This window comes from Coregonus clupeaformis, unplaced genomic scaffold (assembly GCF_020615455.1).
Source record: "Coregonus clupeaformis isolate EN_2021a unplaced genomic scaffold, ASM2061545v1 scaf0138, whole genome shotgun sequence".
Lineage (NCBI taxonomy): Eukaryota > Metazoa > Chordata > Actinopteri > Salmoniformes > Salmonidae > Coregonus > Coregonus clupeaformis.
This window is the reverse complement of record NW_025533593.1, coordinates 637,501-653,126: the sequence shown is the minus strand read 5'-3', so window position 1 is coordinate 653,126 and position 15,626 is coordinate 637,501. Positions and strand designations below refer to the sequence as shown.

The following is a 15,626-nucleotide window of genomic DNA, read 5'->3' as shown; positions in this document are numbered from 1 at the left end:
TCGAACTGCCACTGGATTGATCACCTTCTCCACCACAAACGGACCAATGAACTTCGGTAACAACTTCCTAGACTCAGTCCGTAACGGAAGATCCCGTGTGGCCAACCAAACCCTATCTCCGATGGTATAGGTGGGAGCGGGGATCCGGCGACGATTCGCCTGGAGCTGATACCGGTCCGAAACTCTAAGGAGTGCCTTTCTGGCCCGATGCCAGGTCCGGTGGCAACGACGAATATGGGCCTGAACAGAAGGCACTGAGAGCTCCTTCTCCTGAGACGGGAACAGGGGAGGTTGGTAGCCATACAGGCACTGGAAGGGAGACATCCCAGTGGCAGATGTAGGGAGAGTATTGTGGGCATACTCAACCCAAGGCAACTGAGAGACCCAGGAGGTGGGGTTGGAAGAGACCAGACAGCGTAGCGTGGATTCCATCTTCTGGTTGGCTCTCTCCGCCTGACCATTGGATTGGGGGTGAAAACCAGATGTGAGACTGACTGTAGCTCCAATGGCCAAACAGAAGGACTTCCAGACAGCAGAGGTAAACTGAGGGCCACGGTCGGAAACGATATCACTGGGCAAACCGTGGACCCTGAAAACCTCCCCTAACCAGGATCTCGGGACGTCTCCGAGGCAGAGGGAAGCTTGGCAATTGGCACAAAGTGGGCGAACTTGCTGAATCTGTCCACGATAGTCAGAACGACCGTGTTCCCCTCAGAAGCGGGCAACCCAGTGACGAAGTCCAGGGCCAGATGCGACCATGGTCGCCGGGGAATAGGAAGGGGGTGAAGTAGTCCAGAGCTGGGCCGATTGGTACTCTTATTCTGCGCACACACTGGACAGGCAGCAACAAAACCCCGAGTATCCTCGGCCATGGCAGGCCACCAAAAAGCGTCTGCGAAGAAACGCCATTGTCCGAGCCACGCCAGGGTGACAAGCCATCTTGCTGGCGTGGGACCATTTGAGGACAGCAGGACGAACCGACTCAGGCACAAACAACCGACCGGGTGGACCGTTACCGGGACCGGGCTGAGTCCGAAGGGCCGCCAGCACCTCCTCCTCAATCTTCCACATAACTGCTCCCACGACGCAGTTCCGGGGAGAATTGTCTCGGTCTTGGACCCACTCTCCTCCGTCTTGGAGAACATCCGGGACAAGGCGTCCGCCTTGCCGTTCTTAGATCCAGGTCGGAACGTCAGGGAAAACTTGAATCGTCCGAAAAACAACGCCCACCTGGCCTGACCGGGAGTTGAGGCGTTTAGCCGATTGCACGTAAGCAAGATTCTTGTGGTCAGTCCAGACAATAAACGGTTGCTCCGCCCTCCAACCAGTGGCGCCACTCCTCCAAGGCAAGTTTCACCGCGAGAAGCTCCCGGTTACCCACATCGTAATTCCTCTCCGCAGGCGAAAGGCGACGAGTAGTAGGCGCAGGGATGGAGTTTACTGTCCGTGGAGCATCGCTGCGACAGGATGGCGCCAACTCCCACATCAGACGCGTCCACTTCAACGACGAACTGACGGGCCGTGTCCGGTTGAGAGAGAATCGGTGCGTTGGTGAATCGCCTCTTCAAATCCAGAAACGCTCGATCCGCCTCCGGATTCCACTTGAAGGTCCTGATACTGGAAGTCAAGGCAGTTAACGGAGCGGCCACACGGCTGTAATCCCGGATGAATCTGCGGTAGAAATTCGCAAACCCCAAAAATCTCTGGAGCTGCAATCTCGTACCGGGCTGGGCCCATTCCAGAACCGCTCTAACCTTCTCCTGGTCCATCCTAATCTCTCCCCTGGAGATGATGTACCCGAGAAAGGATGTCGTGTGGGCGTGAAACTCGCACTTCTCGGCCTTCACGAACAGGCGATTCTCCAACAATCGCTGCAGAACCTGCCGGACATGCTGGACGTGGTCGGAAGGTTCCTTCGAGAAGATCAGAATGTCATCCAGGTAAACAAACACAAAGAGACCGATCATATCTCTCAGGACGTCGTTCACCATACTCTGGAATACCGCTGGAGCATTGGTCAGTCCAAACGGCATCACCTGATACTCGAGTGACCCATCGGTGTATTGAAACCCGTCAACCACTCGTCCCCCTCTCTGATCCGGACCATGTGATACGCATTGCGTAGGTCTAGCTTGGTGAACACCGTAGCACCCTGTAAGGAGTCGAAGGCAGAACTCATCAAGGGCAGGGGATACTTGTTCTTGACCGTGATGTCATTCAACCCCCGATAATCAATACACGGTCGAAGAGAGCCATCCTTCTTACCCACAAAGAAGAATCCTGCCCCCAGGGGTGATGACGAGGGACGAACGAGACCAGCAGCTAGGGACTCCTTGATGTAGGTCTCCAACGCCTCACGTTCAGGTCGGGAGATACTGTATAACCTTCCCTTGGGGTAGACAGCTCCAGGGAACAGGTTGATGGCACAATCATATGGTCGGTGGGGGAGGGAGTGACAGAGCCTTCTGCTTACTGAAAACTTCCCCCAAATCGTGATATGTCTCGGGAACCAGGGACAAATCTGGGGGTTTAGCCTCAATCACCTGACTGGGAACCGAATGGGGGCAGGCAGTCTTGAGACAGTTAGCATGACAATCAAGGCTCCAACTCGTTACCTTGCCCGTCACCCAATCGAACGTGGGATTGTGTTCCTTCAGCCAGGGGTATCCAAGGACCAGAGGAACATGGGAAGACGGCAGAATGAAGAATGAAATCATCTCAGAATGATTCCCCGACAACCGCATCTTAACCGGGTTCAGTCCTCATCGTGATACGTGCCAGACTACTGCCGTTCAGAGTGGTCGCTTCAATGGCTTCCGGCAATTGCTCCTTGGAAAGCCCCAGCTGTTCCACCAACTCGGCATCAAGAAAGCTTCCATCGGCACCTGAATCGATAAAAGCGTTAATCGCTAAGCTCTGATTCCTGTTCACAAGGGTAGCCGGAAACGGGGTCTGACAGAGGTACTGAGAGGTTGAAACTGGCTCGCTAAAAGTCCTCCCAACTTTAGCGAGCCGGGCAGTTTGACGACCGCCGGGAACAAGTGGAGATGTAATGTCCCGAGCTACCACAGTAGAGGCAGCAGTTGGTCTTACGTCTATGTTGACGCTCCTCCTTGGTTAACCCGTGCCGCCCCACTTGCATGGGTTCAGAATCGGGAGAGAGGACCTCTCCACTAATCCTTTGTGGTAGAGAATGATCGACGTGATCTGGTCCACCACCCGACCCGACTGGGAACTGAGAAGCTGATCGATTGGACGGACCCCATTGCTTCTCCCTCCTTCGCTCTCGGACTCGATTATCCACCCGAATAGACAAGGCTACCAAGCTGTCCAGGTCACTAGGCTCCGGATAGGAGATCAACTCATCCTTGAGCTGCTCCGACAGACCCTGGTAAAAGGCCGCTTGCAGAGACTCCTCGTTCCACCCACTCTCCACAGCCAACGTCTTGAACTCGATCACGAAGTCGGCCACGCTGCGAGTTCCTTGGTGAAGCGAAAACAGGCGCCTAGCTGCGTCCCTCCCTCGGACGGAATGGTCGAAGAGCTTCCTCATCTCGGCCGTGAACCCCTGGTATGAAGCCATGCAGGGGTCTTGTCGTTCCCAAACGGCTGAAGCCCACTCCAGCGCTCGACCACGCAGCAACGCAATCACAAAGGCTATCCTAGCCTTGTCTGTGGCATAAGAGTAGGGCTGTAGATCGAACACTAATCCACACTGCATAAGGAAGGAACGGCATCTTCCCAGCTCCCCCTCATATCTATCCGGCGTCGGAACCTCGGGCTCACGGAAGGACACAGCTCCAGAAGCGGCAGGCGAGATGGGTGAAACCGGTAGTGGATCCTCCACCGGAAACTTGCGTTGGTTCTGGACCTCCGTCAGACCGGTAGAAAGGTTCCGAACTGACAACGCGATCTCCTGTAGTACCGTGCTATGATGGCCCAACATCTTCTCCTGATGGGTAATGGCATGGCGAACAGAGTCCAGGTCCGCTGGGTTCATTACTGGCCGGATCGTTCTGTCACGAGTTGCTAAGCCAGAACCCAGAAGCAGACCAGGACAAGGTAAGTTGAAACGAAGGTGAGTGTTTATTACAAATTCAAGAGTGATGCTGAATAATCCGGGGAACAGAGCGGGCGGCGTTGATTAGTTGTTGGGGGTGCAGTGGTTGATCCCATCCTGGGTCGGCAGCCGCCGACCACCAGGCAGAGGTTGGATGAAGGTTCCGGACGGGTGACTGCAGATGGAACAAAACGGGGGTAAGTAAGCAACAACCCAACACGGTGCAAAAAACAACAAAACTAACGCTAGGCTCAAAGACTGATACTCTGGTAAACCTACTGTTCATGGCTAACGATCCGGCAGGAACTGGATGTTAGGCCAGAGCCTAAGAAGGGTGATGATCAGGACCAGGTGTGCAGATTGCTGATGGGATGCAGGTGCGGAAAACAAGAGAGCTCCCCGGAGCGTTCCCGAACCCTCGGGAAACTGGAGATCACGAACAGAAAAACTAGTCACCAGACAGGACCCGACTCAGACTGCCGGGATCGTTACATTGTTGGCAATGACACAGGTCAAACGTTTTCTGTAAGTCTTCACAAGGTTTTCACACACTGTTGCTGGTATTTTGGCCCATTCCTCCATGCAGATCTCCTCTAGAGCAGTGATGTTTTGGGGCTGTCGCTGGGCAACACGGACTTTCAACTCCCTCCAAAGATTTTCTATGGGGTTGAGATCTGGAGACTGGCTAGGCCACTCCAGGACCTTGAAATGCTTCTTACGAAGCCACTCCTTCGTTGCCCGGGCGGTGTGTTTGGGATCATTGTCATGCTGAAAGACCCAGCCACGTTTCACCTTCAATGCCCTTGCTGATGGAAGGAGGTTTTCACTCAAAATCTCACGATACATGGCCCCATTCATTCTTTCCTTTACACGGATCAGTCGTCCTGGTCCCTTTGCAGAAAAACAGCCCCAAAGAATGATGTTTCCACCCCCATGCTTCACAGTAGGTATGGTGTTCTTTGGATGCAACTCAGCATTCAATGTCCTCCAAACACGACGAGTTGAGTTTTTACCAAAAAGTTCTATTTTGGTTTCATCTGACCATATGACATTCTCCCAATCCTCTTCTGGATCATCCAAATGCACTCTAGCAAACTTCAGACGGGCCTGGACATGTACTGGCTTAAGCAGGGGGACACGTCTGGCACTGCAGGATTTGAGTCCCTGGCGGCGTAGTGTGTTACTGATGGTAGGCTTTGTTACTTTGGTCCCAGCTTTCTGCAGGTCATTCACTAGGTCCCCCCGTGTGGTTCTGCGATTTTTGTTCACCGTTCTTGTGATCATTTTGACCCCACGGGGTGAGATCTTGCGTGGAGCCCCAGATCGAGGGAGATTATCAGTGGTCTTGTATGTCTTCCATTTCCTAATAATTGCTCCCACAGTTGATTTCTTCAAACCAAGCTGCTTACCTATTGCAGATTCAGTCTTCCCAGCCTGGTGCAGGTCTACAATTTTGTTTCTGGTGTCCTTTGACAGCTCTTTGGTCTTGGCCATAGTGGAGTTTGGAGTGTGACTGTTTGAGGTTGTGGACAGGTGTCTTTTATACTGATAACAAGTTCAAACAGGTGCCATTAATACAGGTAACGAGTGGAGGACAGAGGAGCCTCTTAAAGAAGAAGTTACAGGTCTGTGAGAGCCAGAAATCTTGCTTGTTTATAGGTGACCAAATACTTATTTTCCACCATAATTTGCAAATAAATTCATAAAAAATCCTACAATGGGATTTTCTGGATTTTTTCTCAATTTGTCTGTCATAGTTGACGTGTACCTATGATGAAAATTACAGGCCTCTCATCTTTTTAAGTGGGAGAACTTGCACAATTAGTGGCTGACTAAAAACTTTTCCCCCCACTGTACATATAGAGAGTACATATACATATATCCAATACATATACATATATCCAGTACATATACATATATACATATAGCCAGTAACCACCAATGAGGAAGGACTATATCATTATAACCCACCCAAACTAGGCCTATCTGAAATATGAACATTAACATCAATTAAATCACCAGATAGCCTATTGTTGTGGCAAAGCTGCGTCTGTAGCAGATTGATAAACGGTACTTTACACTGACGCACCATTTTTTGGTTCTGAAGCACCGATTAGATGTTTTTTTAACAAGAATTTGGTGCAATGCCATAGGCCTATGTTAGTGACCAGATCGAATAAGCAAAGATATAATATACAAATGGTAGGCCTATTAAAATATGAAGAAAACACATTTGTTTTAGACTTACAACACCCCACAACCTTCTCACTGCGCAAGCTCACCCGACCTGTTTTGATTTACAGGTTGCTTGTCCAATCAGAGGGCCTAGTGTGCGTTTCACTAGCCAATCCGGTTTTTTTTGGGTGCAAGTGCGATACTGGTCTCTGGCTGCACCGAGACTCTGTGCCACAAAATGAGTGACAAACATTACAAAACCTGGCCAGATAATTTCAAGTCATCAGTCTCAAGTTATTTAATTTTCTCTCAAGTCAAGTCATCAAATGTGTGAGTCAAGTCAGACTCGAGTCCAAGTCATGTGACTTGAGTCCACACCTCTGCGTAAAAGGTAAAATACAATCAATAATTAAAACAAAATGCCAACTAAACTGTCTGTTCCACCATTACTTATCATTACCGCATGGAAAATGAGCTAATGGACTTGAAACGGGTGGTATTCGCTCCAAAATGCATTGTGGTTGGAGGAGAACACTTTTGCCAAGGCAGAGATGCGTGGCAAGAGCCCGAGACGCTTACGGGCAGCAATGGATGCATCAATACAGGCTACAAGTGTAGGCCTATTTGATCATCGCTGTAATGTTGCTACACTTTCTGGTGTTTTGTAACAAGATGTTTCTTTCTATTCATCAAATGGCACAGTGCACCATTTGAAAACTGGAATTATTACGAACGTGCGTGAGGAGGAGCCTTTAGTAATCAGATGAAAACAATGTCTGGTTGTGTTTAAGCTACATTTAAAAGCTAACACATTTTTAAAAGTGAAATTACATATTTACTATTAGACCCACAGAGATCCTTTTAATTTAATAGGGATTCTGTAATTCTATGATTAGGCCCATAACTGTAGGTACTGTTGGAGCTAGGAACACAAGCATTTCGCTACACCATGTATGATAACATCTGCTAAATATATGTATGGGGATGGAGTTGTCAACAAAGTAGCATGACAGAAATATGATGCCAAGTTTTTGAACTGATGGCAGTTTCTTAGACAAGATACAGTGCCTATAGAAAGTCTACACCCCCTTGAACTTTTATTTTAAAATGTAGTTGCGCTACAAAGTGGGATTGAAATTAATTTAATTGTAATTTTTTGTCATTGATCTACACAAAATACTCCACAATTTCAAAGTGAAAGGAACATTCTATACATTTTGACTAATTAATACATTTAAAAAAAAAATATATATATATATAATAATAATAATATGCCATTTAGCATACGCTTTTATCCAAAGCGACTTACAGTCATGCGTGCATACATTTTTGTGTATGGGTGGTCCCGGGGATCAAACCCACTACCTTGGCGTTACAAGCGCCGTGCTCTACCAGCTGAGCTACAGAGGACAGTCGTTGCATGATTATTCACCCCAAATTAGTTCAAGCCTAAATTTGTTCAGAAGTAAAATGTGTCTTAACAAATCAATAAGTTACATTGACTCACTCTGTTTGAAATAACAGGGATTGACATGATGTTTGAATGACTAACCCTTCCTCTGTCCCCCATATATAGAACATCTGGAAGCAAGTATTGAATTTCAAGCACAGATTCAACTACGAAGACCAGGGAGCTTTTCGAACACCTCATAAAGAAGGGCAGTGATTGGTAGATCGGTAACAATAACAAATCAGACATTGAATATCTCTTTAAGCATGGTCAAGTTAATAATTATGCTGTGGATGATGTATTAAACCACCCAGACACATCAAAGACACAGTCGTCCTTCTGAACTGAACTGCAGAACAAGAAGCAAACTACTTAAGGATGTCACAATGAGACCATGAGGGAGAAGTTCTGATTAAATGCACATTTGAGAACATTTTAGCGTTCCAGAACGGTCCATTTACTTAGTGATTTTTAAAAAAAATGACCAATCACAAGTGGGATGATCTAATGGGCGGGCTGCCACTGGTCCAAAATATTTCCAGCATCTGAACAGTGGCCAAAACTATCTCACCGGAGAAAGAATGCGAATGAGCGAAACAGCGCCCCTCTGTCTCAGTATGTGTAGCCCATGTATCTGATGCTGTCTGGCCAGAAAGAGTATTACTTTTTGTCCGGACAGCATCAGATACATGGTCTACACATTCTGAGACAGAGGGGCGCTGTTTTGCTCGCTCGGATGCTTTATCTACACTACCGGTCAAAAGTTTTAGAACACGTACTCATTCAAGGGGTTTTCTTTATTTTTTACTATTTTCTACATTGTAGAATAATAGTGAAAACACAAAACTATGAAATAACACATATGGAATCATGTAGTAACCAAAAAAGTGTTAAACAAATCAAAATATATTTTATATTTGAGATTCTTCAAATAGCCACCCTTTGCCTTGATGACAGCTTTGCACACTCTTGGCATTCTCTCAACCAGCTTCATGACGTAGTCACCTGGAATGCATTTCAATTAACAGGTGTGCCTTCTTAAAAGTTAATTTGTGGAAATTCTTTCCTTCTTAATGCGTTTGAGCCAATCAGTTGTGAGGTGACAAGATAGGGGGGTATACAGAAGATAGCCCTATTTGGTAAAAGACCAAGTCCATATTATGGCAAGAACAGCGCAAATAAGCAAAGAGAAACGACAGTCCATCATTACTTTAAGACATGAACTTTGAAAGTTTCTTAAAGCGCAGTCACAAAAACCATCAAGCACTATGATGAAACTGGCTCTCATAAGGACCGCCACAGGAATGGAAGACCCAGAGTTACCTCTGCTGCAGAGGATAAGTTCATTAGAGTTACCAGCCTCAGAAATTGCAGCCCAAATAAATGCTTCACCGAGTTCAAGTTACAGACACATCTCAACATCAACTGTTCAGAGGGGACTGTGTGAATCAGGCCTTCATGGTCGAATTGCTGCAAGGAAACCACTACTAATGGACACCAATAAGAAGAAGAGACTTGCTTGGGCCAAGAAACACGAGCAATGGACATTAGACCGGTGGAAATTTGTCCTTTGGTCTGGAGTCCAAATTTGAGATTTTTGGTTCCAACTGCCGTGTCTTTGTGAGACACGGTGTGGGTGAACGGATTATCTCTGAATGTGTATTTCCCACCGTAAAGCATGGAGGAGGAGGTGTTATGGTGTGGGGGCGCTTTGCTGGTTACATTGTCTGTGATTTATTTAGAATTCAAGGCACACTTAACCAGCATGGCTACCACAGCATTCTGCAGCGATATGCCATCCCATCTGGTTTGGGCTTAATGGGACTATCATTTGTTTTTCAACAGGACAATGACCCAACACACCTCCAGGCTGTGTAAGGGCTATTTTACCAAGAAGGAGAGTGATGGAGTGCTGCATCAGATGACCTGGCCTCCACAATCCCCCGACCTCAACCAAATTGAGATGGTTTGGGATGAGTCGGACCGCAGAGTGAAGGAAAAGCAGCCAACAAGTGTTCAGCATATGTGGGAACTCCTTCAAGACTGCTGGAAAAGAGTGTGCAAAGCTGTCATCAAGGCAAAGGGTGGCTATTTGAAGAATCTCAAATCTCATTTTTGGGGGATTTGTTTAACACTTTTTTGGTTACTACATGATTCCATATGTGTTATTTCATAGTTTTGATGTCTTTACTATTATTCTAAAATGTTGAAAATATTAAAAAATAAAGAAAAACCCTTGAATGAGTAGGTGTTCTAAAACTTTTGACCGGTAGTGTAAGATTGATTTTCTGTTTGGCGCGCCTGATAAATATTGGACGTGCAAGGAGGTATGGTAGGGCGGGCCAGGCCCCCTAAGGCCCGCCCATAACGCCAGCTCTGCCTTTTATGACACCTGTGGTGCATATGTACAGTAATGGCGGAACAATATTAAAGTTTGTTTAACTGGGATTCATGGTAATCTCTGCTGAAACCAACAAAGTAATACAGAAAGTCCTGGAAGACCGGGAAGAAATGAAATCTACTTTCACACCTGTTCATAACGAAATCAGAGATGAAGCGCCCTCTACAGATCAGATGACAGAAACACACTCACAGACGCACCACGACAGATAAACTGTCCCGGGAGTCCACTCCCTAATCACGTTCACATCACTACACATCCAAATTGGAGGGAGAGCAACAGTCGATCTCCCACTCGAGGACGCTCTCCCTCCATCTCAGACTGTGTGTCAAGTGACACAACACGACTACATGGGAGAATCTCAATTGGATACTCCTTGCGTCCTCGCTCCTCATCTCCCTTCTCAAAACCCATTGGAGGAGAAGGTCAGAGGGGCGGGACTTCCCAATGGCTCCTGGCATAGGAGTGTACCTCTTCACTCAGTACTACCAAACACTGAATCCTAGCAATTATGGGTGACATCCTGGTGCAAAATCGTTCACAGCTTTCACAATTTTGCTGTGAAGTGACTTCATGCAATGTCATGACTTTGACTTTCGATTTTACTGCTGCAGAAACAGGAAGTGACTATGGGCACCATTTTTCGTGGTGCGAAAGAGCACAGATCTGTGGCAAAAAAAGGATACGTTTTTAATTGATTATTTTTTGCTATTTTATACCACAGAAATGGTGTCCCATGTGTGAATAAAAATGCAACACACTTGAAGAAGGAGGAAGCATGGCTATTAATAAGGAAATAATACATTTGTCAAAAAAAGTTTAGGGGGTTAGTTAATTGGTTGAATTTTAAATGAGGCCTATTGTTTCTGTCCTCCTTTCTCACTCATCCCTCTCTCCTTCACCACTTTCTCCTCCTCTCTCTTTTCCTCCTTGTCCGCTATAGGCCTCATCTGGTGATGAAATCATTGAGTCACTTGACTTCCTCTTTTATCAAATCATCTGAACATATTATTAAACTGAACTGTTTATTGAAGTAAGATTCTTACCCTTCTGGTGAAGTTAGATTTTGTCATAGAGTTGTGATTTCAGTTGTACTTCCTCTCTCTGCCGTATTGTTACTGAGAGAACAGGAAGTAGCTACGGGACTGTGTCAGCAACACATTTGTAAAAAAGGAAAAGCACAACTGGCTGGGTTTGTGCAAAAGACAAAGAAGGAGAGAGAGAGAGACAGAGACAGAGACAGAGTGAAAAAGAGAGAAAGAGAGAGGCAGAAAGTGAAAGAGCGAAAGAGAGAGAGAAGGTGAAAGAGAGAGAGAGCGAGAGAGAGAGAGAGAGAGAGAGAGAGAGTGTGTGAGTGAGTGAGTGAGTGAGTGAGTGAGTGAGTGAGTGAGTGAGAGAGAGAGAGAGAGAGAGAGAGAGAGAGAGAGAGAGAGAGAGAGAGAGAGAGAGAGAGAGAGAGATGAAAGAGAGAGAGAGAGGGAGAGAGAGGGATGAAAGAGAGAGAGAGAGGGATGAAAGAGAGAGGGAGAGAGAGAGAGAGAGAGAGAGAGAGAGAGAGAGAGAGAGAGAGAGAGAGAGAGAGAGAGAGAGGGGGAGGGATGACCTAATAGGCTTCTGCCATATTTGTTAAATCATCATAACTACAACAGCATCATCATCATCACCCTCATCATCATCATCATCATCATCCAGAAGGTTATGTTTTATTATGATGATTAACATAAATGATATACACGTAACAGATATACATAACAATCCCCAGTGTAAAGCATTGAGGTGACCTACAGAAGCAGTCTTCTGTTCTGGCACCTTCACGCCACAGCACTATGGACAGTAATTAGTGCCAATATTATCCAACCATTGTTATTAGCAACATTTCATATTATACAGACATTGCTAATTCCTAGATATCATCAGTTCATATTATTCAGCGATTGCCAATCCATAGGTAGCATCAATTAGCATTCAGTTCATATTAGCCACCTATTGCTAATTGTTAGTTAGCATCAATTAGCATCAGTTCATATTATCCAGTCACTGCTAATCAATAGTTAGCATGAATTAGCATCAGTTCATATTATCCAGTCATTATCACTAGTTAGCATCAATTAGCATCAGTTCATATAATCCAGTCATTGCTAATCGCTAGTTAGCATCAATTAGTATCAGTTAACATTAGTAAACCATTGCCACTGAACAAAAATATAAACGCAACATGCAAAGCTTTGGTCCCATGTTTAATGAGCTGAAATAAAATATCCCAGAAATGTTCCATACGCACAAAAAGCTTATTTCTCTAACATTCTGTGCACACATTTGTTTACATCCCTGTTAGTGAGTATTTCTCCTTCGCCAAGATAATCCATCCACCAGACAGGTGTGGCATATCAAAAAGCTGATTAAACAGTATGACTATTACACAGGTGCACCTTGTGCTGGGGACAATAAAAGGCCACTCTAAAATGTGCAGTTTTGTCACACAACACAATACCACAGATGTCTCAAGTTTTGAGGGAGCATGCAATTGGCATGCTGACTGCAGGAATGTCCACCAGAGCTGTTGCCAGAGAATTGAATGTTCATTTTTCTACCATAAGCCTCCCCCAACATCATTTTAGAGAATTTGGCAGTGCATCCAACCAGCCTCACAACCACAGACCATGTGTATGGCATCACGTGGACGAGCTGTTTGCTGATGTCAACGTTGTGAACAGAGTTCCCATGGTGACGGTGGGTTATGGTATGGGCAGGCATAAGCTATGGACAACGAACACAATTGCATTTTATCGATGGCAATTTGAATGTCCACAAATACAGTTACGAGAACCTGACGGCCATTGTGAGGCCCATTTAAAATAAAGGTATCTGTGACCAACAGATGCATATCTGTATTCCCAGTCATGTGAAATCCATAGATTAGGGCCTAATGAATTTATTTATATTTACTGATTTCCTCATATGAACTGTAAAATCTTTGAAATTATTGCATGTTGCGTTTATATTTTTGTTCAGTATAATTAGCATCAGTTAATATTATTCAACCATTGCTAATCACTAGTTAGCATTCAGTTCATATTAGCCGGTCATTACTAATTGCTAGTTAGCATTCGTTCATATTAGCCAGTCATTGCTATTCACTACACTTAGAAAAAAAGGTGCTATCTAGAACCTAAAAGGGTTCTTTGGCTGTACCCATAGGAGAACCCTTTGAAGAACTATTTTTGGCTCCAGGTAGAACTCTTTTGATTCCAGGTAGAACCCTTTTCGGTTCCATGTAGAACCCTTTCCACAGAGGGTTCTACACGGAACCCAAAAGGGTTATCCTATTGGGACAGCTGAAGAACCCTTTTGGAAGACTTTTTTCTAAATGTGTAGTTAGCAACTGTTCATATTATACAGTCATTGCTGCTTGCAAGTTAGCATCAATTAGCATTATTTTCCATTTATTCAACCACTGCTAATCGCTAGTTAGCAACCAATAGCATCCAGTTCATATTATTCAGCCATTGCTAATCTGTACTTAGCATCAGTTCATATTAGCCGGTCATTGCTAATCGCTAGTTAGAATCAGTTCATATTACTCAGTCATTGCTAATCGCTAGTTAACATCAGTTCATATTATTCAGTCAATACTAATCGCTAGTTAGCATCAGCATTAGCATCAGTGTTTTGAGGCCTAGTGAAAAGCTCTCCATCACTACAACCCATTATGACACACCAGATCCCTACATAGTGCACTACTTTTGACCAGAGCCTTTTAGGCCCTTCTCATAAGCAGTGCACTATGAAGGGAATAGGGTTCCATTTGGGATGCAGACGTTGTCTTGGCAGCATCAGCAATCCAGTCATTAACAAAAGCCACAATCAACCAATCAAGAGGTCTGTCTTGACAGAACCAACCAATCATTGGAGAGGATTCAGATGAGTGGAGTTCCACCTTCTCTTCTCATCCTTCCTCTCCCCTTTTCACCTCATCCCCCTTTTTCTCCTCCTCCTCCTCCTCCTCCTCCTCCTCCTCCTCTCCTCCACCACCCCCCCACCCCCACCACCTCTTCTTCTTCTTCTTCTTCTCCACCTTGTATTTGAGGCGGCGTATCGGGTCGGTGACGCTCCGCATCTTGTTGTCATCAAACTCCTCGTTCAACATGAAGTTCCTATCGATAAGCTCAGCCGATTCCTGTCAGACACACACACACATGTTACATACATACACACTGTACATATAACGGACAAAATAAATGAAACACTTGAGTAGATGAGGGATGCAAAGTATATTGAAAGCAGGTGTGGTTCCTGAGTTAATTAAGCAATTAACCATCATGCTTAGGACAACAAGATCTCACAGTCTCACGTCAGAATTAGACGTTCATCCATGTTTCTCCAACAAGTGTTCTTCTCTTTATCATTACAAGGTTAAATTTAGGCATCAACTGCGAATTCTTAAGGTTAGGCATCAACTGCTAATTCTTAAGGTTAGGCATTAACTCCGAATGGTTACGGTAAGGGTTAAGGTTTGGGATAGGCTTAAAACAAAAAATATCCAAAACGACTTTCTATCGCTGGATTCGAACATGCAACCTTTGCAACCGGAGGTAGATGCTTAGCCTACTTGAAAGTAACAGTGCTCACTGTTGCCCCTAGTGGCCGGTTTCCACGTCATCTCCCGATGTCCTCAGACATGGATGGACGTCGAATACTGACTTGTATCACGGGTGACCTGGCTGGTTTAGGGTCATGTATAAAAATGCCCAGTTGCCCATTATTTTGGCTACCATGGCTAAAAGAAGTTCTCAGTGACTTTGATAGAGGGGTCTCAAAGGAGCATAAGGGGGTTTAAAAGTGTGTGTGTGTCTCAGTCACCAGATCTCAACCCAACCGCCATCAAACCATCAACAAAACACCAAATGATGGAATATCTCGTGGAAGAATGGTGTCGCAAAATAGTGTTCGACACTTATAGAATCTATGCCAAGGTGCAGTGAAGCTGTTCAGGCTCATGGTGGCGCTACGCCCCTAGTAAGACACTTTATGTTGGTGTTTCCTTTATTTTGGCAGGTAGCTGTACATATATAGAAACATACACTACCGTTCAAAAGTTTGGGGTCACTTAGAAATATCCTTGTTTTCGAAAGAAAAGCGATTTTTTTTTGTCCATTAAAATAACATCAAATTGATCAGAAATACAGTGTAGACATTGTTAATGTTGTAAATGGCTATTGTAGCTGGAACCGGCTGATTTTTAATGGAATATCTACATAGGTGTACAGAGGCCCATTATCAGCAACCATCAGTCCTGTGTTCCAATGGCACGTTGTGTTTATCATTTTAAAAGGCTAATTGATCATTAGAAAACCCTTTTGCAATTATGTTAGCACAGCTGAAAACTGTTGTGCTGATTAAAGAAGCAATAAAATTGGCCTTCTTGAGCATCAGCAATTGTGGGTTCGATTACATTTACATTTTAGTCATTTAGCAGACGCTCTTATCCAGAGCGACTTACAATTAGTGAGTGCATACATGATTTTTTATTTTTCATACTG

The 15,626-nt window shown here is 45.2% G+C and overlaps 1 protein-coding gene across 1 annotated transcript in view; it reads right to left on the bottom strand.

The window, feature by feature from the left end:
- Positions 1–14,140: 14,140 nt before the first annotated feature.
- The window catches only part of LOC123483491 (nucleoredoxin-like protein 1), a gene marked incomplete at its 3' end in the record, with an annotated part of 4,736 nt that continues 3,250 nt past the window's right edge, over positions 14,141–15,626 (bottom strand). The window contains exon 4 of the mRNA XM_045213665.1: positions 14,141–14,263. Coding sequence (XP_045069600.1) covers positions 14,141–14,263 — 123 coding nt within the window. The remainder of the gene's footprint in view (positions 14,264–15,626) is intronic.